The 25,302-nt window shown below is 36.1% G+C and overlaps 1 protein-coding gene across 1 annotated transcript in view; it reads right to left on the reverse strand.

The window, feature by feature from the left end:
• Window positions 1-25,302, reverse strand: part of KIAA0825 — a 369,265-nt gene that overhangs the window by 194,184 nt on the left and 149,779 nt on the right. The window contains 5 exon segments of the mRNA XM_082651636.1: window positions 1,420-1,514; window positions 3,307-3,465; window positions 7,509-7,668; window positions 11,727-12,135; window positions 19,382-19,606. Of these exon segments, the coding sequence (XP_082507762.1) occupies window positions 1,420-1,514; window positions 3,307-3,465; window positions 7,509-7,668; window positions 11,727-12,135; window positions 19,382-19,606 (1,048 nt within the window).

Raw genomic sequence — 25,302 nt, forward strand, 5'->3', positions numbered from 1 at the left:
ATACAGTTAATCTACATAAACTCAAAACTTTCCAAATAGCTTATTCCAACATGACTGTTGATCAAACACCACCTTTAGAGAATACCTACTCTGTGTTCATCTGTCAAAGGCTGACTTTTTCTTCTATCTTCCCTAGTTTGTTTCCAGATAGACATTTAATACTGGGTAAACATTGTGTAGCCATAGATTCAACAGAAGACCTGGCCTTTCCTCCACCACCCCTAACTCTCATCTCTCCAGGCAACTTTGGCACAGGTTGGGAACACCTGTGGGGGACTTGTGCATTAATAGGGTGCACTCTGAACTACTACCTGCCACGTGGTAAGCTTGCTGAGAGAAGGCTCTGTCCTTGATGGGGAAGTTTCTGGATTGTTCAACTTTGTCCATGATGGGTGGGTGAGCTTCATTCAGGGGTGAAATATTAGGAATACCACTATGACGACACATCTAAGCTACCACTTTTCTTGGCAATAAAGCTGCTTTTTAAAAAAAATCTCCACCTGGGAAATACTGAAATCTCTCTCTCAAGATATTTTCTTATATGCACCCAGATATCTCAAGGATGATTTGACAATTCTAGTATGTCACTATCCTTATCGTCGTTTATGAAAAATGATACTTTATATTTTTTTCAGAAAGATAAGAAAACATACAAAGATCATAAAGAAGATAAGTGAGTGTAAACAACCAGATAATACCTGAAGAATAAAAGCAACTGCACATATATATTTTATGTAAAAATGTGATACTTGATAGAGAAATGAGCATTTAAAATTTACACCTTACTGTTTTCACTGAAAACTTTAAAGGTATGGGAAAAAGCCATATTCATTGATCGAAAATATAAAGAAAACATTTATGCTTTTGTGCAAAATAAATTACATGTATAGACTCCTAGCCTGAAATCACATTATCATTTTATTGGGTTGTCCTGGGGTGTAAGTGCACGAGTGTGTCCGTATGTATGTAAAGTAGTATGCAACTGAGACTACAGCAAGACGGTGCCAAAATAACTGGCTGAAAAGCAAAAAAATTCAATCATGACAGTTTTACTTACATGTTTCCCCTGATTAGTTGATTTGTCTTGGCATTTTGTATGCATTCATTAAATTGTTGTAAACAAAGGCATAGTATTATAATGACATTCAAATCAATAACTTTTGGTGTTTACAACACAAAATCAAAAATATTTAAAATTTAGACTAAAATCAACCAATTTCATCTCAGAAAAAGTTTTCCTGCCTTCTGCAAATGCTTACTATAGAAAAACAGCATTCAGAAACTATACTTCATATAATTTCAAATATATATATATATATATACACATATATATACACGCACACACTCACAAACAATCTATATATAAAAGATATATATCCTCTTCCCCTGCCCCATGCCCCAAATCCCCAATCTTATTACCTGTTTTTGAGCAGTACATTGAAGGTCGTCTTATCCAGTCCCAGATAATTTGGCAGCAAGTTTGACCAATTCCAGTTCCATTTTGTGATAGCTGACTGTTGATAAATGAGAAGACGCTATTGTTAGTTATTAATCAGAGTTAATATGATCAGTAAATTAAAGCTCCAGCTGTGATAGACTAACTAAGAAGGAGGGGGGTCCAGAACAAGGACTTAGACAGATAACATCAATCATGTCCACAGAATAAGGTTTTTATTCCAATAAGACAGCAATTAATTTATAAATCCATTTGGGGATGTAGTCATTATTTATAAAAATATAAATCAATTTCTTGAGTCGTTATTCTTCCAAGAGCTAATGAAATTTGCCCAACAAGTTTCTCTGAAAGGGTGACTCTGTAGAGCAAAGCAAAATAATTGGCAACTTTTTCATGTATCAATTTATAGTTTTTTGGGGGTTTTTTTTAGCACCCATAAGTTTGATTAAAAAAACAAAGATGGAAGTACTATGGCTCAAATTACAAGACACAGCCTAATTAGAGTAGGATATTAATGTTTTTGGTTAAAAATCGGCTTTAAAGGGGAAATTATAAGGACCTGTAAATAACATAAGTAATTCTTTTTTTTCTCATTTAATAGATAATTTCACAACAGAGTAAGGAGAAAAATTACTGTGAAAGATAATCTCATAATTCAGAACTGAATACAACATACCATTTATTTAAATGAAGTGAGGATAATTTAACAGCTACAATGATTATTTATGGCTGGAGGAATCTAATGTACAACACAGGAAGGCAGGCAATAAACTCAAACTTATACAATATATTTGGTTTTAAAGTATTATAGACGCTTATACCCCTTAACACTAAATAGTTTTGATAACAAGCATCTAGGCCAGTGTTTAAAATCCAACAAGAACTATGCCCTGTCACCTGCTGATTAATGGAGCACTACAATCCTGTCATAGAGCAGGAGAATTCTGCCCCGGGTTGTCAGCATTTGAAGGTCTTATTCTACTACAGTATTGATGAATGTAGACTAGGGTTGTAACAGGCATGGTAAAAATATTATCTGCATCCCGAATTAGGCCATTGTTTTAATTCTTATTTTCATCAGAGCTCTAGGTCAAGCAATCCTTCTCTTCTGCCCTGTTAGTTCAAATAGTCTGTCAGGAGGCTACTGGGAAAAGGGACCAAAAAAAAGAACAAAGCAAAAGCAACTTTAGGTTTCAAGTCCTTTGGAATAAAGATGATCTTTTTAATGTGACTATGAAACATGCAGCTGAAACAATGGCATTATCTGACATTAAAAAATGTGTGGTGTTTATCACACTGACTTTATTCCAAACATCCTGACTTTAAGATCGTTAACAAATTCATTTTAAATTCAGGAATGTGCTTAGGGTTATAAAACAGCAAATTTACCTCATGCCACTTAAAATAGGAGCTCAAAGCCCTATTTACAATCAATTTTAAACTATTTTATAGTTTACCTGATAAATTAGATAAATTCATAAAGATTGCAAGGTGTTTTGTGAGTGTGTGTATTGGGAGATGGGGGAAGCCAGGGAGGGGAAGACTGTAAGAAACACGGGGTTTCTCGAGGCTGCCAGAGACACAGCCGAACAGATGCTCCCTCTGCCCACAGTGAACCGACCGGGGCAAAAGTCAAAGTTTACAGACCAAACATATGAATCCGTTTGACAAATAGAAAGAAGGTAAAATAACTTTTCCCAAGTCAATTTGCGCAAACAAGAACAAGGCCTTTTGCTTCCTAGCCAAAGAAGCTTAGGAGTAAATACTCAAACACAAAGCACTTCTTTTCTAACTTGTGTAAAAACAACTCTACAAATTTTAATTAAATTTACTATTTAATTTCCACATACCTGATCAAGCATGTTTTCGCTAAACACCTTGTACACATGGAAAGGGTTAAAGGCAGAGGGCTGATCTTCCACACTCCTCAAGGTCACCTTTAAAGGTTGAATGCGAAATGGCTTTTCCTCTGAACCATTCATAGAAAACAGCTGTTCTTTTAAATGCTCCTTCAAGGGAAAAAAATTACAAGTCGTGATGGTAGGAAGCATATATTCTCTTTAAGAATAAACTGGTCAATATCCAAACCTACCCTTTCAGCACATTTGCTACATTACACAGTATTATTTGCCTCAGGACAGAATACATTTTCAGAAGAAACATAGCAGAGTACATACCCATCAGGATTACAATAAACCCATCAAAAACAGGTTCACTTAATATATAGGACAGATTAGAAAGCCATTTAACAAATTCTCACATAATGAATGTACGCTTGATATATCAGAATCTTTTTAATAGGCATTGTCTTGTCATTTCTTCACATGTTAACATGTCTGGTTACCAAAACTTAACTCAGGTGCATGACTATTCACAGTCCATGACTGTTCATTCATTCATTAAGTGTAGTTGCTACCTACTCCATGCTCAGCAGAGAACTAAGTACTCTGATAGTTCCCTGCAAGCAGTCTCCCTCTATGTAGAATTAATTATAATGCAAGCTCCTAAACTCTAGTTTCACACTGTGGACTGAAAAATATCAAGGTTCAATAGAAGCTCAAAGTATGTAATTTTAATTCTACCCCCAAATGCCAGTGACAACCTGGGGAGGAAAAGAAAAAGTCAATCTACTGCATTATACCTCATTTTCCATCCATAAATAAAAAGGTGAATAACCATAATCTACTTCATAAGACTCCTTCTGGAAAACGATAAATTTAAATGACTAAAAGTTTCCCTCAAACTATCAAATACTTAATAAGTCATTTAATAAATAATATAACAGAAATGTCCTCCTGATTTTTAGTGTGTCACAATATAATGTTTTCTTCAAGGTTAGGGTTAGGACTTAGGGTCAGAAAGTTAGAGCTGAAAATGACTTCAGAGGTCATCTTGAAAACCCTTACTACTCAAAGTCCGGTGTGTGGGTCAGCCAAATGAGCCTCACCCAGGAGCGTGTTAGAAAAGCAGAATCTCAGGCCCAACCAAATGAGAATCTGCCTGTTCACAAGCTTTCCCAGGAGATGAGTAGGCACATGAAAGTCTGAGAAACTCTAGCCCACACTACATTCAGTGGTTGGCTCTGAAAGGTCAGATGACAAACTTGAGGTCACACACAGGAGCTTGGAAGCGTCAGTAAGAAGCCAGACCTCTGGTCTCAGGTCACTGTGTTTTCCCCGTGCCTCTGTAACTTCATGAATAGAGAACGCCTGCTGTACTCACTGTAGAAGGCAAATTTCAGATCCTAAAACCCTCCATCTCGCAATAAAAAACACTGCTTGACATTTCTTAAACCTGCTCATTGTGGACCATATCTTTTTTAGAATGATTAATTCTGTATCATCCGACAGACACACACGGACTCTTATTAAATATTATTAGATAACAATAAAGCCATCAGAAAAGTATATTAGATTTAGATTTTTGAACAGAAACAATTTTTCTCCATCATGATTTCTGAAAGTAAAAATTTAAAAAGGAATAAATTATTCCCCTTTCATTGAAAAACTGCTTTGTTTTGGCTAATAACAATCGTTCTCACTGTTTCCCCTTACGTGGCTATGTTTTGGCTTTTTTTGTTTCCACAATTCAGAAAAGAGAAAGTGCTCTGTTCTGTTGCAAGCTGTGAACACAATGGTGTTTTCTCCCTTGTGGATTTCTCTGACCTCTGTGCTATATTGACACTTGTCACTACCCCTTCTCAAAAGCCTCAGATTTTCTGTGGCATCACTTTAACCAGACGTACTGCTAATGTGGTCTTTCTTTAGAAGAAATACATTTTTCTTTGAACATCCTTTCCTGAACATATTCCCTGTGCCGTTACATCAGAGCTTATTCCTCTACCCATCGCTTCTCTGTTGCTCTCCACTGAAGAGATACACTGGCCTCATGAGCTCAACTACCATCCTAGTTGAAAGCCACCAAATCTAGTCACAGCCTCTTGTATCTGTGCTTCTGGCCAGCATCTTCAACCACCATTTGGACTTTTATGCTCGGACACCTTACCTTTATCTCAAACATTTAAAATCTCATCTTCTCTCAAAACTTCCCTGTCTCTCAATAGCACACCCATGCTTCCACTCACCCAGGCCTGTACGTGTAAATGCTCTGTATTTATGTTTTCGAACACAATTTAGCAGCACACCTGAAAGTGCTAAAGACATGACGCCACTCATCAAATGAACAAACGTCACGGTGCAATTTACCTACAGCATAACGATGCCTCACAGTATAAAAGCAGCCATAAGTATTATGCTAGTCACTCAGTCACCCTTGTGTTATTTGTGTTTACTGCCTGCTTTGTCTAAGTACTCAAGGCAGAGGCCTTGCTACTTTCGTTGATTCTATCCTCACCTTACATTATGCCTCTAACCTTGCAGCCTGCATTTCACACAGCACAATAAACCACCAAGCACTTAGCTTGCTTTCCCATCTGATAGATGTTGCCATAACAGTAAGTATATTCAGTTGCAGAGAAAGAAAAATCGTAACTTTGAATCAAAATGTGGTGATACTCCCGCAAAGAGTCTTACGTACATCAGCTCTCATAGCACACCTGTTCAGAAATGCTTCCTCAGAGTTCCACGAGTTCTACGAGAAAACAGCCTTTGGATTTCCTGAATACAACAGGTGGCCGATGGCCAGTAAATATCCAACTTAATTTTTGTTGATTTTGCTTACTGGTGATTTACTGATCTTTCTTGTGTTATGGAACTTTGAAAGAAAAGACTCCTCTATCAGTCTGGCAATCTATACCAGCCATTGTTGTGCTCAGAATTATTGTAAATCAACTTTACTAAGGCTCTGAGGGTACTCTGACTACAACATCTGTTCCTCTGTAACCACCACAGTTACTTTGGCCAATCTGGGTGGCCAGGTTGACATGCCCATGAAGACTCTGACTCCGTAATGGAGGTCTTTCAGTTTGCCAAGGCCGCGACCTCCTGCTTGCCTGAGATGGAAACCTCAAACAAGCTGTGAGAGATCATTAGCAAGCATGAACAGGTTGTGTTACTTTGTAACAATTTCTACTGAGCTCCAGTCCCTTAAGAACAGGACCTTGACTCATAGCTACAAAGGCCTCCATCCTTCTCAGGTGATCATTGAAGTTGACTGGTTGATTACCTCTCTGCAGGCCAGAAAACAAGATTTACTTGAAGTAACTTTCAGATAGATAATAGTGGGGAGAACATTTATGTAACTGAGTTGTAAAATCCTGTGGTAGAGTTAATTCACTCCTTGGAAATGTATGGTTTTTAAGGCCTGCCTCATGGAGATAAAACACTATATCTTAACATTATTCATATTATACAATTTTTATTATGCCAAAAAATACATTCATGTGTTTGCAAATATAAACATAATTCTAATTCACACTAGATGTCACATTCGAATCCAGATATGTATGATCAAATTAAAAACCTAAGTTAGCAGACTTGTATTGTTTCAAGTAATAACTGAGATACCTACTCTTTACATTTTTGCTAAAATAGCCAGATACATGCAAGGTCAGACGCTTAACCCAGCAGAGAGGTGAATAAGCATGACATTGGTTCTAATCAGTGTCCCTACATTAATGTACTTTCTTGGGTTAATCTAGTTGCTCCCAAATATGGTTCGATATTCTTCTGAAGTTTCTCATTATGTAAGGAATCTTCAACTTCACCAACACGAGTATGACGTCTACAGGAGAAGAGCTATATCTCTCTTCAGAAAATTCTTCATTTCACAAATACCAGATTTTAACATCAGCTTAATGGTCACGAATACACAATTCCCATACTACACCTCTAGTCTCTACAATTCCGAACTGAGTACATGAACCGTGTCATTGTTTAAACCGTATAAATAAAACCGACATTGCTTCGGTGAAGCTTCTGCTGTACAAATGCAGAACAGCCGGGGCTGAATAGATTCTATTAATAATACAATATTGAGTTTGGTATTGACTTTAAGAAGTATTATCACCTCCTTGACTAACCCTTAGCTGCCAGCAGACGCTGCCTCAGGCCAGTACACACCTAATTGCTCGGTAAAAAGGCCGTTTCCCTACCTCATTGAGCCGCATGATGTGATAAATTTGCCTCAGGTACTCGCTGCCACCTGGTTTGTGGCAGATATCCAGGACCATCATGTTTATTTTCTGCTCAGTCAGTTCAAGAGCAATATCTCCTTCTTCTAAGTCTGTGCTTTCCTCTATCGTCATAAATGCACTAAATACAAAGAAAGCATGTAAGTATCAGTGGTGAAGAACTGTAAAGACGGAAAATAATCAAAGAGATTGAGTGTGGAGAGTCGATGTAAATCTCGGATTCAAAGCACCTATAAAGACTTTGCTCAAATAGGTAAGCCTTCCCAAAAGGCTGCAGCTCACATAAACAGTGCCTTAGAACTGAGCACCTGAAAGCATTTTTAAAAATTGAATCGTTTCTTTTAAAACATTTCTTTATTGCATTTATACTCCTATCTATAAAACATTTCCCCATTACCACAACTGTTGAAATTGCTATAATCATGGGATGAAAACAAAACATTTCTTTTTAAAAACATGTAAGAAATAATCTGTATTTTCTCTTTGAGGACAAAGAGTATCTTTGATGCCAGAAATAGCTTTGGTATTCTGTCTTTTGCAGATTCCTCTTTACACCTGTCTCAGAACACATTAAAGACTAATTAAAGTGTCAAAAGGGGGAGCCTATTATGCTAAATATAGGCTGGGTGCTTCCTGCAGGAGTGCTGACCACTGGGTATTTTAAATTGGCCTTTTGACACTTGTTGCCTTCTAAAAATACATGCCCCCCTCCTGTTCCTTCTAGGTGACAGATAACTTAGCAAAAGTCACTACCCTGCTTATCCTTCCCGGAAAAGGGTCTATTATAACCACACCAGGAATGTGCAAGTTATATGTGGGAAAGGTTTCTTTTATGAGAACTCATATGCTTATTATTGATTTTAAACATTATTACATAGTAATAATGGATGACATAATTTTTAAAAAATTCTCAAGCTGTACCAGTGTAAAATTAATCACGATATTCAACTTACATCATATATATTCCATACTAATTTTCTTTTTACAAGTGCTATTAGGATCACGTTAGTCTTTGCAGTCTATGTATTCTTAAGAAAACGCATGGGTTTCCACTGTTTCCCAGACTAAATGAAATTTACTGTGGTGTAATCAGCTATATACTGCAGTTCATTACTGAGATTTTGCCGTGATTATAAGTTCATTCTGCTAAGAGTCAGTGCCGCTGACCTGAAGACTGAACCAAATGATACCCAGCTGCTGGACATTAACTGTTATATTGCTTCCACATGTAGCTTCAAAGCATCCTTCTCTAAAAAAAAACCAAAAAAAGAACTTTATTATCATATAAGCCTTGCTAAAAAATAAAGCAAATCCTACTCTTAAAGATATTTATTAGCTAGAGTAAATCTTTAAACAAACAAAAAAGACCTTTTTGCAATAAAGAAAAGTTTGTAAATATCTTTTTGAAGCTGCATGCAGGCTGCAAGCGAAATTTCTTGTCAGGTTTTGTAGAGGCTGACATGGAAAAAGTTGAGGCAAAAGAGTGTCTCAGTGTCAGCCCCTGAATTGTATCCTTTCCTGTCCATCACTGTGCAGGTGAAGCAAATGATTGGATTCAGTCAATGCTATGATTAATGAGTTCCTCTCTGGATTTGGGACTGCCTATCAATCATGTCATTAGGGAGAATGTGCCCTGAAAGAGGCAGACCTTAGCCAAGGAATAACTGCATTAATCTTAATCTGTATATGCACCCAGCCAGCCAAGTCAGGGTCACCATGATGAAAAACAATAATCTTCAACTCGACAAATTACTTTGCAAAGACAGACGTTTCTTTACTTTTTGGCCTGTGTGTTCTCCGGAATCTAAGTTGACTGTTTACAGCTTGAGTGTTACTACAAAGTGAAGGTTATTTTAATGAATAGTAATGTTTTCAGGCGGCATGCAAGACAAGCAATGCTTACAGCTGCCACCTTTCCACTGCAGTTATTTTCAGAGTTTCCATAAAATCAAAATTAAATCTGGGTGCAAGTGAAAGAAATCTAGCTAAATGATATTGTGTAGTTACAAGATAATCTTCATGAGGAATTAAGATTTCATTTATTTTAACAGAAGAACTATTTTAAGTGCTTACATTCTCATACTTGAAAAAAAAATTATGGTAGAGCAAAGGCAACCCTCCACCTGTATACAGACATCATGGTTTAAAATACATTTTCCTCATGGTATAGATCTATGAACTAAATGATCATCAATCTGTGAGAAATGCATAGAGATGGAAGTTCATGTGTATATCAGATAATCAACTTGAAATCAAACTCGAGATGAAACATTCCTATAGCTCCCAAATCCATAAGAGATTCCCTAAAGTGAGTTAAGAAGTCAAATTTAACTCTTTGTCAAATAAATGAAATAACTGTAAATCTGGATTTTTGTACATTGATATTATTTGAGAAATTGAGAAAGACATAGGTAGCACTGTGCTAATTACAAATTACATAATATGTATTCAGAATCTTTGAGGGCTATAAGACGTTTATAAAAATCAATAATTCTTTATTTTGGATGCATGTTACAACAGATAGCTAATCAGCCAAATATTAGCTAGACAATTTCCTACTAAAGGAGATAACCAGATGTGTTAGTGCTGTTTATAAGAAACTTAGACGAAAATTAACTTTTAAGGAAAAATTTTTCTCATGGATTCCTGTAGCCCCAGGTATATTACAGACATTACTTTAAACTGATCTTATTGATAGAGGGGGTCCTAATTCAGCAGTATCATAAATTTAACTTTATAATCAGATCCACTATTTTTACTCTGCTTTTTTCTCTCCCTTTTACACCCACTGCTATGGATAATGACGTGGCCTTAATCTTTTAGTCTTTGAATTAAAGCCTGTAAATTGGTATCAAATGCAAATGTAAAGATTAAGGTCACTGTCAACGTTACTAAGCATTTTCCTGACTGCTATTATTCCTACACACAGGATGCTCACAAGTTAATTTCTCGGAGTCGTATGACAAGAACAGGAAAATCATGATTACTTACATTTCTTACATTACTTACGTGACTACTTATATTAATTTGGATTAATATAAAGTCCTACAGGTTAATATAAACCAGTGAAGAGTATTTGTTATCACACTACTAACCAGTGAGTGCAACATATTTTAATGGTTTATAAATAACAAATGCTCACTAGTTCTAAGCTCGATGTTAAGAACTTTACAAACGTTATTTAATTTTTCAAAACAACTCTACCAGCTTAGTATCATCACTAAAAATGAGGTTTTGAGAGATTCTGTAACTTGCACAAGATGGCCCACTTACAAGGAATTTGTATTTGTCCATCTGATTCCAGAGCCTGTGCTCTTTATCACTACCACGTACTAAAAGTAACAACTTTTAGTTGTTTCAGGCAGTAAGTTATAATAGTATCTTCTAGCAATATGAATATATTTTCAAAGAATGGGGGACCGTGTATGTGAGAGTGTAGAAAAAGGAGGGGCTGGCTTAGTGAACTGTAGACCACATGAACCGTAACTCCCTTATCAATATCATGCAATTCTATACTGAAGACTACTTTTAAGTAGGACTCTATGTACATATTTAAATTCATCAGGGACCCTTAAAAATCTTCGCAATACCACAAATCACTTAGCTCTTGGTGACAAACCTATGAGAAGGCTGACATTTTCATACAGAAACAGCTGGGTGTGTTTACAGCTTGAGTGTGATATGCCCCAGTTGCCTTCTGGGATTCTTACATTACCAGATGAAAAATGTGTACCTTTTTGACAATCAGATACACAGAAAGCAATAAAGAGCCTTTTATATCCATTAATTCCTTCTTAATTTAATCTCCATGGCCAATCCATTTACAAAACGCTCCAGGCTATCCACTAGATACCTGTTTGCACACTGAAAAGGAGTGAAACCAAATTCTCCTGGGTTTAACTACCACCCTTTTAATCAGAAACCTTAAGATGGTGACTAAACAAGTATAATGTTCCAGTGTATCAATGGGGTTCAAATTCTAATAAGACAAGGAACATTAACAATCCAGTTTTTAATGGAATATTTATCTTTTTCTCTATTCATCAAAGTTCCCATGACGCTAGCAAAATGACCATTGCTGCCTATCCAACAATATTTGGTTGTGGTGGTTGTTTATTGTTGATTTTGCTTTTGTGAATGTATTTGATGAAATTCAGTGAAAGAAAAACATCACTTTACCATTCGGTGCTCAGTTTCCTTGCTTTCAACAATTGGCATTCAATCCAGTTGGGTTTTTGCTGCTCAATGCTCCGTATGACCTTCTGGGTCATTTGATTAGGGCTACTTGTCTGCTCTCCCATGATGCTTTCCAAACACACACAGATTAAACTGAGTTTCTCTTTACTCCATCTGTCAAGGGAGGCACCTGTTAAAAGTTCCACAGTGTTTCCATCCTCAAATATCCGACATATAATTACAATCAAGTTCCAGACAAGCAGGCCAGCTTTCTTTAATTCAACAAAGTTTTTTGACATTTTTCTCTCAGCCAGAAAAAAGAAGTATTTAACTGGGGGAGGCAAACATGCAATCACCGTAGGTAACTTGCTGATTACAATAGATACTGCCTGAGCAGCAAGCCTTGTGAAGCCTGGGGAAGAAAAGAAAGAAAAGGTATGATTAATATTAGCATTTGTGTTCCATCACTGTGTTGCTTTGAGTGTTGTGTGGGGATGTCTAATTTTTGCGGAGAAAATTGTTGAGAAGAGCAAGTTCCTGACATATTCCGACAGGACTCTACTGGGGTCCTCTGTAGTACTGCCAAAAATTCCCCAAATCCCAAACTTAATTTTTCCTCCCACAAATGAAAATTAGAAAATTCAGAATTATTACTTATATTTTTATCTACTAAGACCTCAGGTTTAAAGGGCCCAATGTCCTCCTAATTAGTAAATGCAAAGGTACTCCTGCCGGACCTCTCTGTGGCCTTTGGCACTTCCTGAAGCCTTTCTCCTCTTCCCCTGGAAACCATGACAGAATCATTCCAGCTCTTGTTGGGACTGGCTCCTCTTCTTTTAGTTCTTAGCCCAAATGTCACCTCCTCTGAGAGCCTCCCCCCACCATCCCATGTAAAGCAGTCCCTTCATGCCCTTCTCAGGCCAGCCCCCAGTCCCTCCCTATTATTAGACCCCATTTTATTGCCTTTATTATAGCACTTAGCATCAGTTAATAATAATCTCCTGGGCTTCCCTGGTGGCACAGGGGTTGAGAGTCCGCCTGACGATGCGGGGGACGCAGGTTTGTGCCCCGGTCCGGGAAGATCCCACATGCCGTGGAGCGGCTAGGCCTGTGAGCCATGGCCGCTGAGCCTGCGCGTCCGGAGCCTGTGCTCCGCGACGGGAGAGGCCACAGCAGTGAGAGGCCCGTGTAACGCAAAAAAAAAAAAAAGGAAAGAAAAAAAAATTATAATCTCCTTTATTTCTTCATTATCTGTCTCCATCCACTAGAATATAAGCTCCAGGAAGGCATTCCTGTAGCCCAAGCACTTAGGACCTCATCTATAACAGTTGTTCAGTAAGTATTCGTTGAATAAATGAGTCAACAAACTGGTTCATGTTTACCTCTATTATTCTGCTTCTTTGTGTCCCACGCTAGTTCCACTTCTACTAACACCTCTTAAATGTATTTGCTAAGTCCTTGGCCTGTTGACTGTAGATTCTACTCTCCCTTACTTGGTATTATTTCTCTGAAGGATTTACTGATCTTCCCTCTCTAGATCAGGGTTTCTCAACTTTGGCACTATTCACATTTGGGGCTGGAGAATTCTTTATTGTAAGGAGCCGACCTGTGCATTGTAGGATGTTTTAGTGGCATCTCTGTCCTACACTCACTAGATGCCAGTGGCATCCTCATCAATTGCGACAAACAAAAATGTCTCTAAAGCATTGCCAAATGTCCCCATCTTCCTAGTTGAGAACCACTCTTCTAGATGATTCTAGAATCTTCAGTCTTGGCCTTTCTCCAGGGTAACAGTCCTACGACTTCAGCTCCCCGATGGGCATTCCACTTCTCTGTCCTAGTCATCATTAACTCAAACCATAGCTAAAACCAAATTCATTGTTTTCCTCCCAAACTACCTTGGCCCTCCTGACCCTCCCTCCCATCCTCTCTTCCTTCCTTCTCTTCTTCTGTCCTTCCTTCCTTTTCAATCTTGTAAACATTCCTGTTGATCCTTCATCCCACACTGGGGACTGCACTGATATATCTTCCTACTCCCTCATCTGACACCCAATTTTGCCTCACTGTGACCATGGCTACTACCTATTCAAGCCCTCCCTCACAAGTGGTATCTGGACTATTGTAGGACTCTCATCTCCCTGCTCCAGACCATGCCCAGCTGTAAAGCCAGATTACCTAATTTCTCTGCTACAATTCTTTTAGCTTTTAACAGTTTTCCACTGTTACGAGATCAGTCTGCAGAGCGTTGCTGACAAAACATTCCACAGTCCAGTCTCAGCCAGTTTCTATGAACCTTTATTTTATCCTCTTTGCTTTTAGCCTTCTGAATATCTCATTATTCTCACATAGGATGCCCTTCCTCTTCGTGGGTCACTCATAATCTTCAATTCTTCGTTCAAAGTCCTTGCCTCCTATGAATTTGTTTGAACATATTATCCATATGACTATGTTGGTAATCAGGTCCATAACGTGCCATGTTGCACTCTCTTTTGTATTATCATCTATTACTGTTTATGTTATATTCTTATTTTTTTTAACAGCTTTATTGGACTATAATTGCTTTGCAATGGTATGTTAGTTTCTGCTTTATCACAAAGTGAATCAGCTATACATATACATATATCCCCATATCTCCTCCCTCTTGCCTCTCCCTCCCACCGTCCCTATTCCACCCTCTAGGTGGTCACAAAACACCGAGCTGATCTCTCTGTACTACATGGCTGCTTCCCACTAGCTATCTATTTTACATTTGGTAGTATACATAAGCCCATGCCACTCTCTCACTTCGTCCCAGCTTACCCTTCCCCCTCCCCGTGTCCTCATATTCATGAGATGTCTTTACAAGGAGACTAAAAGCTCCTCAAGAGCATGGAAGAAAATCTCCTCACTCCTTGAGTATCCCACAAAGCCAGACACAAGTGTTTTAATCCACTATGTACATAATTGAATTTGAACACTGGAACGGAGCGAGAAGTCTAAAGAGGATAGCTTTAAGTTCTTCAGAAAAACATTTTTTACTGTTTTTACTGAACAAAAATAATTTAACACTGTGAAAGATTTTTCAAGATATTTGTGACATTTAAAGAGGTCACTCTGCTCTATAAAAGTATAACGCTCTTGGAAAACATAGGTCTAGTCTAGTGACTCCTCAGAAATTCATGATAACTTAAGAATCATTTTCAAAATTAACTGGATCAGTCTCTATACATTTGTAAAAATTGGGTCCAAAATATATTTGAATGATCTCATAAGACTTTTGTATTAAATAAAATAATAAATATGAAAGCACCTAGTTCAATACTTGGTAAAAAATAGTTGCTCAGTAAATGTTTTCTTTTTATTCAAATAAATGTTTAGATGAGGCTTAAAATATAGATAAAGCAAATTAAGAAACCACTCTTCTCAGTGTTCTTAAAGTATCTTAAATGTTTTATTGTTTTTATGTGTTTGTGTCTCATATTCCCTAATCTGTTGTCAGGTATTTGACTTAAAAGATTATATCTTATATTCTGTTTATCCTAAAGAGGGCTTAACTGAACATAGTGAGTAAACATTGGACAATAATATAAGCAGATACCAGGTGAAGATTAGCAATTCTCTTCACAACTGTACTTCTACTGATATTTATAAAATCTGAGAATTGCAGGTACTGAAATCCCTAACTACTTTATTAAAGCTTAAGGCAAATTCCAATCAGAGCCTTTAGGCTGATGACAAATCCATTCTACTAATCACAGGGTCTCTGAGTCTATGGTGATGTTAACAACATACCAGGGAAGGATCTTTTAAAAATGCCACACACTCATTTTTCTGTCTTTATTTAAATAAGTTGACTTCTAACTCACATATATATAATATATTGTAAGAGCCATCCCAATTTCAGAGCTGATAAAGTGTGAAAAAATGTATGTCTCAGAATGAATGCAATGTGAGAGGTATATTTATATATTTATCATTTCTTCTTTCCTATGCATGGACTACTGATTGTAATAATATATTTGGGTGATTATAAAACATACAGAAAGGAAATTTACAATGAAATAGGTAAAGACAAATAATGTATTAAAATCAACTTTAAAAATGTTTTTTATTAGTGGTATAAAATGTCAATAATACATTATTGAGTGAGGATAATGTGATTTAATATGCTTTATTATTTTAAAAATCTGGACTTTAACAGTTCATGATACATTGATTCAAATGTCAGGTTATAAATTTAGTTTGTTTCAATACTTGATTTTAATGGATGTCATAGGTGAAAAAGCCATGACATGGACTATATACGTAGACCCACATGGAACTTGTGAAATCATGGCACTCATTTTTCAATCTCAACCACCAAATAGGCAAAGGTTGTTGTTGAAATTTGAATAATAAATATTCATCATCATTATGTTAATCAGTTGTTCTTGCAAATAAATTGAAATATATTTCATTTTCGTATTTTTAAGAAGTGTTCAGAAATAACCAAAACTCTTATTTGGAATATTTGAACCATGTTAAAAAATTCTAAGTTCTTAAGTGTGCAGCTATGCCATTTTTATGGGTGATACTGGTTTTTATAAAACGAATATTTCTGGTTTTTATAAAATAAAATATCTCAAGAACTTCTGATAACACTCTGTGTATTTCTGCCATCAGTTTCTTTCTCAACAATCCACATGTGAATGGTGCCTCGAATACATTTTCCTTGTGGTGTTACCTCTGTTTCCTCTCCAGAATCCATTGTTTTAGTTAAAACAATTACTCCAGAGTTTCCCCATAAAGTATTCTTTTTATTTAAAAAGTTATTTACTGGTAAGAAAATATATTTTCTGGTATATCTTTCCTTTAATTGTTGTCGAAGAAACAAAACAACTAGTTGTGTATTTGCTCTTAGGGAGCAAATTCTTTGTGTATTTGCTTCGGGAGCAAATACCTAAGCTGAGCTATATCAGAAACATCTGAACTTCCATTCAGTTCTCTGGTAAATCTCTTACACTGTATAATTTATTGTACTATTTATTTCTTCAAATCTTCAGTGTTTTCTATGTATTTGCTGACAAAAAATAAAGAAATACATTTTAGTTTGTCACCATAGTGTTTTCCATGTTCCGTTATTTTCACTGTGTCAGGAAGGACAATTTTTTCTTTAAGCTAGTGACTATTTGTCTTTTATTAAGTTAGAATCCTCAAAAAAAATAAAAAGGCCTCTAAACACTTCATTATTTAGATGAATTGTGCAAAGTACTGAATTAAATATCAATTGACTTAAAACATTGCTGAAAATGATTACTGAGGTTTATCTTCATGTTTTGGATGCTTAGTCTTGAAATCTCTGGCTAATCAAGATGACTTCAAACTAGCTCTAGCTAGATATCCCTAACTATCTCAAGGCACAATACTCATTTAGGAGGGATTCGTGTTTAACAACAATGTATGGGAAGCCATGGCTCAAATGGTTTTCCCACACATTTCCCATTTTTATTTTTTTATTTTATTTTATTTTTGGCCAAATCTGATCAGACTATCAATGTTCTACCTTATAATATGGCTGAGAAACAGCTCATGTTAGAAATATTCCTAAGTGTGAGCTTTTTTACTTTGTCATTGTTTGCTCTCCCTTGGATTCCCAGTAATAGTTTTAAACCGCAGTTGATTTGTTGATTTACAGGAATATGTTAAAGACACTTGTGTGTTTTGTGAGGATTAATTTTGTTAAAACTAAATTATGAAATACAAAGGACAACCTTAATTGATTACTGAACGCTGAAAGCTAATGAAGGAGTAAGGTTACCCTGTTCATGCCCTTCCCAACAATACTGTCCCCAGCACACAACTGGCTCACTCACAGACCAAGGGAGAGTTCCAGTGACACCCCATACGAAATTTCAGTAGTTTTACTTTCTTTCTTCTCAACCCCTGTACAACCCCTGAGGTGTTTGCACCCATTTGTAAACATTTATACTAGTCTTCAAGCACCAAGAGGGGATATCTTATTTACAGTTTATTCCTGGACCAACCCCAGTACCTGGTATTTAGTAGTAACTGACTTAGTAGGTATCTATTGAATGAATAAGTGACTTAGTGTCTGACATGTACATACTATCTATCTTATACACTGTAGTGAAAATAAAGGTTGAGCACTGTCAGTTTAAAAGAGGATAGGAATGAAAAACAATGGTATTCTCCTATTGTCACATCCACCTGGAATGCACAAAATGCTTTATAAGGTCACTTTCCTCCACCACTTTCTTTTATATATTTATGTGATCTGGCACTCCTTCATGGCTGTCTAAGTGTTGTACTTCTACTCTTAGTGATAATTTTATGAAAAAATATTATTTAGTAAGGAAAACCACAAGAACTAGTATCTACAAAGTAAGCATTTTTTGGAACCAGAGGCTCTTTGAAACGTTATGGAAGAGTACCAAAATGCCTGTAGGAAAAAAAAAATAATTGTTCATGAATAGACCAACTTGAAAGCCGCAAGCAAAACAGTGCTACTCATATGACATGATACATAAACTATAGATCATGCTTCCTGTATTGCTCAAAATCTATGAAATATATCAAAGCTAGAAAGGAGAGGTGGCAACAACTCAGGTGAGGAAGAACTTAAGTAATGAAAATCTGACATTTTCCAATTTCAATTAAATGGCTTTACTAGATTCAAAGGCAGTTTAATAGGGCTTGGACAGAATTAAAGCATTACTATGAAAGGTCACTGATGGATAACTGATTTGAGTCTGTATATAAGGTTGCTGGATAAGAGCCACATTATTTAGGATCTCCATGGAGAAGAATGAAAGAAAGCCTACTTTCCTCAATTGACTTTAGCAGGTTCAGCTGGAATATTTTACTGTTGAAAGTTTCCTTACAGTTAATGAAAAAAAATTCATCTTTAAAGATGAAAATAAAAGGGAAAAGTTTTATTTTAAAAATCCTAAAGAAGATTCATGAATACAAACAGATAAGATACATTCAAAGGAATCTTGTGAAATTCTTGAAAAGTAAAAACATCTAGGTAGGAAGAAACCATTTAAGAAGAAAGTACTTGATTAATAAAATAAATGAATAATACAGGTAACTGATAATCCTTAAATACACTTGATAGATGCATTGCCCTGAAGAGGAACAATGCACTGAATCCAGAACCATAGATATTGGGGGGAAAATACCCTGTCAGAAAAATGTGTAGCTACTAAATGGGGTGCTATTTTTGACCTAAAAGCTACATATGTAGGTGTATTAACAAGAGGAAAGAAAGTAATAATTGGTAGTTGTGGAGGAAAAACTTCAAAAAAAGAATAATTAAACTGAATATCAAAGCAACCTTCCTGAGAGGATGAATTTTAGATTACTCAATAGATTTAAGGGAAATTAGTCAAACTCATGTGACTAATCTGTGAATACTAACATGAACACAAAATAGCACAAAAAATTTTGAACTGGTAGTTAAATAAAGAAGATAACCATTTGAGTCATTTTCATCTCTAGGTTTTCTTTTTTTTTGATCACATGGCTCACAGTAACAAAAATTAGAAATCCAAAATATACATGGTAGAAAGGAGACTAATACAGTTTACACATTTTATAATTTTTAGAATTTTACTTGTTCTCATAACCTAGAAAATGTGCTTCCTCAGGGATGTGTTCTTAAAGAAAAACAAATGTACCTTTGCTTGATTCTTTCCTTTTGGTTTCTTTTGGAGTATAATTCCATTCTCTTGGAATGCTCTCACGCAGACATTCAAGAACACTGTGCTTGTTTAGGCTTGTCTCACAGTTTCTCCAAGAGCTCAGCACAGATATTATCTGCTGCACAATGTCCTTGACGGCGTCAGTCAGTGCCAGTCTCAGGCATCGGATGACCTCTACCTCAGACTCCATGCACGTTGAGACTTTAAAATCAGACAGCATATTACAGTTAGCAGAATCTGGAAATATTCTGTGCCCTGTTCAGCTGGGAATTCAGCTTCTCAATAATCTAGTTTAAAGCTAGAGGAAAAGAAGGCTGCTTTTAGCCTAGAAATCATGTAATTGATAAACAGTCCATAGACATTTGAAAAAAATAAGTTACTGCTTGGTAATAAAGGGAATGGTAGTTAAAATAACAGTGAATACCAGCATTTGCTGGTACTTTGGGGACTCTACTGGTGGATATATAAATTGTATGACCTTCTTAGATGACAGCTTGACAATAATAGTAAAAGCTTTAACACTTTACTTACCTTTTAACACATTTATTCCTTCTCTGGAACTTTATCCTAAGAAATTAATTATGATTATATAAATAATATACAGAAAAATTGGGAAATAATACAAATGTCCAATAACTGGGGATTTGTTTAATTAGCTTAGGTATATCCATCTTCACAGTAAAGCCATTTATTGATTAGTTAAAAAAAAAAAAAAGCAGGTTAACAATGAGATATCACCTCACCCAGTCAGAATGGCCATCATCAACAAATCTAGAAACAATAAATGCTGGAGAAGGTGTGGAGAAAAGGGACCCCTCCTGCACTGTTGATGGGAATATAAATTGATACAGCCACTATGGAGAACGTATGGAGGTTCCTTAAAAAACTAAAAATAGAACTACCACACAACTCAGCAATCCTACTACTGGGCATATACTCTGAGAAAACCATAATTCAAATATACACATGTACCCCAATGTTCATTGCAGCACCACTTACAATAGCCAGGATATGGAAGCAACCTAAATGTCCATTAACAAATGAATGGATAAAGAAGATGTGACACATATATACAATGGAATATTACTCGGCCATAAAAAGGAACAAAATTGAGTTATTTGTAATGAGGTGGATGGACCTAGAGTCTGTCATACAGAGTGAACTAAGTCAGAAAAAGAAAATCAAATACCATATGCTAACACACATATATGGAATCTAAAAAAAAAGGTACCGATGAACCTAGTGGCAGGGCAGGAATAAAGATGCACACATAGAGAATGGACTTGAGGACACAGGAGGGGGAAGGGGAAGCTGGGACGAAATAAGAGAGTAGCACTGACATATATACACTACCAAATGTAAAATGGATGGCTAGTGGGAAGCTGCTGCATAGCACAGGGAGATGAGCTTGATGCTTTGTGATCACCTAGAGGGGTGGGATAGGGAGGGTGGGAGGGCAGCTCAAGAGCGAGGGGATATGGCAATATATGTATATTTATAGGTGATTCACTTTGTTGTACAGCAGAAACTAACACAACATTGTAATGCAATTATACTACAAAAAAGATATTAAAAAACAAAAAAAGTGGGATGAATCTAAAGTAAAAACATTAAAATAAAAAGCTCACCCTTAAAAAAAAAGAGCAGGTTAGAAAAGAGTATGAGATACCGGTCCGGGAGGATCCCACATGCCGCGGAGTGGCTGGGCCCGTGAGCCGTGGCCGCTGAGCCTGTGCGTCCGGAGCCTGTGCTCCGCAACGGGAGAGGCCACGACAGTGAGAGGCCCCCGTACCGCAAAAAACAAAAACAAAAACATATCTACATACATATATAAAAGAATTAAAAGATGTACTCTAAAAGGTTAATAGTGATTATCAATGACTAATGAGATTTCAGGTGATTGTCCTCTTCCCTTCCTTCTTTTACTTTTTCTCCCTCCCTCCCTCCTTTCTTTCTCCCTTTCTTCCTTCCCTTCTTTCCAATAATAAGTATTACCTGCAATGATTATGTATTACTTGTGTGATAAATGCAATAAAAGTTTTTGTTTGTGTTTTTAAAATGACTGGGAAGTCCAGGGACCATCACTTGAATCAATAGAGAAGAGCACCTATATGATATTTTTGCCCTCAAATTTCAAGGTGATATTTCTCAAATGACAACCCATTGTTAAAACCACCATAGTGCTGAAACTAAGAGCTGGTTTTTTGAAAATATAAACAAAATTGACAAACCTTTAGCCAGACTCATCAAGAAAAAAAGAGAGAGGGTCCAAATCAAAAAAATCAGAAATGAAAAAGAAGTTATGTCTGACACCACAGAAATACAAAAGATCATAAGAGACTACAACTATATGCCAATAAAATGGACAACCTAGAAGAAATGAACAAATTACTAGATATGTACAATATCCCAAGACTGAACCAGGAAGAAATAGAATATATGAACAGACCAATTACCAGTAATGATACTGAATCAGTAATTTAAAAAAACTCCCAACAAACGAAAGTCCAGGAATAGATGGCTTCACAGGTGAATTCTACCAGATATTTATCCTTCTCAAACTATTCCAAAAAATTCTAGAGGAGGGAAAACTTCCAAACTCATTCTACAAGGCCAGCATCACCATGATACCAAAACTAGACAAAGATATCACAAAAAAAGAAAATTACAGGCCAATATCACTGATGGACATAGATGCAAAAACCCTGAACAAAATGTTAGCAAACTGAATCCAACAATACATTAAAAGGATCATATACCATATCAAGTGGGATTTATCCCAGGGATGCAAGAATTTTTCAATATCTGCAAATCAATCAATGTGATATACCACATTAATAAATCAAAGAATAAAAACCATATGATCATCTTAAAAGATGCAGAAAAAGCTTTTGATAAAATTCAACATCCATTTATGATAAAAACTCTCCAGAAAGCAGGCACAGAGGGAACATACCTCAACATAATAAAAACCATGTATGACAAACCTAGAGCTAACATCATACTCAACGATTAAAAGCTGAAAGCACTTTCTCTAAGATCAGGAACAAGACAAGGATGCCCAAAGAGGTACAAACTACTATGTATAAGATAAATAAGGTACAAGGATATATTGTACAACGCAGGGAAGATAGCCAATATTTTATAATAACCATAAATGGAATATAACCTTTAAAAACTGTGAATCACTATGTTGTACACCTGAACTTTGTATAATATTGTACATCAACTATACCTCAATTAAAAAAAAAAACATCATGGTGAAGAGGATCTTGGTGATATCAAATGTTGAGAGTTTTATTTTTTAGCATGACATAATCATCAGTTAGGTAAACTTGTTGCTCTTTATATGAATGGTAGACAGTGTAGCTGTCTGTCTTTTTAATGATGTTTCAAGACTTTAATTCATTGAAGGACATAAAGAAGCCTTCTTCCTGTATCAGTAATTAACATTCATTTGGGTTGAACTCTTTGGAGTCATGGATTAAATGCGTCTCAGATATCTAAAAATTCTAGAAAGCCAGGAATTCCTCTACTTCCTTTTGTTAAAAGGGTATGTTTATTCCTTTTAAAATAAAATCAAGGAATTGAAAATGATAAAATAATAGACTTATCTCAAAGAATTATTTTAAAATTACATGAATTAATTTGTGTAAAGTAACTACCATATAGTAGGCACTTATGTAAGTATGTGCTATTATTATTATTACCTAAGATAAGAGTTTTCTGGAAAAATTATAATTTCTGGAAAAATTACAATTGTACAGTGTTGCAGTTCCCAGTGTTCTCTTGATGCAGGATTCTGAAACATCTTGAGCACTAGATACTACTATAGGGAAGATTAATCAATACCCACAGATGCCTATGGTTGAGATAAGAAAGAAGAAATGGAGAACAGAGAAAAGAAAGTGGCAGGGTATTCTGGTTTCTGGCTCTGCATACAATGAGCTTGGATGTATCTACTTTATTCTAACAGCAAGTAAAAAACTGAACAAATAAAAAAAATCAACGACTCTTCCTGGATCTGTAAAAGAGGTGAGGACACAAGGCAAACCACAGCCCCCCAGACTGGAAAGACAGACAGGCAAATACAGCAAGGCACAGCTTACTGGAGTAGAGACTCACAAGCAGAAACTATCCTGGGAACCAGAACCAATGTAGGAAAATCTCCACTGTAACTGATCAATTGCTGGAGGCTGTGTAGACAAGTCTGAGAGTTAAAACTCTAGGGAGACCCTCTCATGGGGGAGCTGTTACACTCTGTGAGTTTTACCTCCAGGAACTTGACTAGGTTTCCACAGTAGATATCAGAGAAAAATCCTCTAGTGCTTCTAGCAAGAGGAGGGAAAAAGAAACATCTGGAAATATGCCAGCACGCCGTTTTTCTTAAGGCCTGCCCTTAGGAGAAACTACTAAAACAGAGCCTAACTCACTAGGCATATTCTCAGAGCCTAACTGTCCTAGGACAGGAGAAATACTCAGCTCCAGCCCACTCTAACCATACTCTCAGACCTAAGGAAGGGGTAAGAAAAAAACTGAAATGCTTGTTAAGTACACCACAGAGGCGTAGGCTCACTAAAAGACTGAGATCTAAACATAGACCTATAAAATGCTTCGCCTCCTTTACACCTCTCCACCACTTAGTAAAGGCCTATTTACAGCAGTTCTTTTTACTCAGAACATCATGTCCAGCTTTCAAGAAAACAATTACAAGACAAACTAAAAGTCAAAACATACAATTTGAAAAAACAGAGCGAGCATCAGAAACAGACATGGCAAAGATAATAGAATTGTCAGACTGGGAGTTTAAAACAGCTGTGATTAATATGTAAAGGACTCTAATGAATAAAGTAGATAGCATGCAAGAACAAATGGGCAATGTAAGTAGAGAGATGGATACTGAGAAAGAAACAGAAAGAAACACTAGCAATCAAAAACACTGTAACAAATGAAGAATGCCTTTCCTGGGCTTATTAGTAGAAGGGGAATGGCTGAGGAAAGAATCTCTGAGCTTGAGGATGTCTCAGTAGGAACTTCTAAAACTGAAAAGCAAAGAGAACAAAGACGGAAAAAAAACAACCTCCACAACCAGAAGAGAATATCCAAGGAGTATGGGACAACTATAAAGGTGTAACGTACTTGTAAAGGGAATACAAGAAGACAGAAGGGACAGAAGAAATATTGAAACAATAATAACTGAGCATTTTCCCTAAATTAATGTCTAACACCGAACTACAGATCCAGGAAGTTCAGAGAACACCAAGCAGAATAAATGCTAAAAAACAAACAAACAAACAAACAAAGAATGAACAACAACAACCAAAAAAAACTATACCTAGGCATATCATTTTCAAATTACAGAAAATCAAAGATAAAGTCCTGAAAGAAGCCAGAACATAGAAACACCTTACCTATAGAGGAAGAAAGATAAGAATTACATTTAACTTCTTAGAAACCATACAAGCAAGAAGACAGTAGAATGAAATATTTAAAGTGTTGAGAGAAAAAAAAAAAAATCAACCTAGAATTCTGCACCCTGCAAAACTATCCTTCAAAAGTGAAAGAGAAATAATGACTTACTCAAGACAAACAATAACTGAAGAAATTTGTTGCTGGTCAACCTGACTTGCAAGAAATTTTAAAAGAAATTCTTTAGGTAGCAGGAAAACAATATAGGTCAGAAACTGAAATCTACATAAAGTAAGGAAGAACATTGAAGAGGAATAAGTGAAGGTAAAATAAAACCTTTTATTTTTCTTATTCATAACTAATCTAACAGAAAACAGTTTGTTTACAATAATAATACCAGCAATGTGTTTAATTATGTGTGCTTATGTATATAGCATTCTTATATATGCTTATGTATAGTGAAATGAATGACAGAAATGATACATGGA

The sequence above is a fragment of the Grampus griseus genome (genome assembly GCF_964374135.1).
Source record: "Grampus griseus genome assembly, chromosome: 3".
Taxonomy (NCBI): Eukaryota; Metazoa; Chordata; class Mammalia; order Artiodactyla; family Delphinidae; genus Grampus; species Grampus griseus.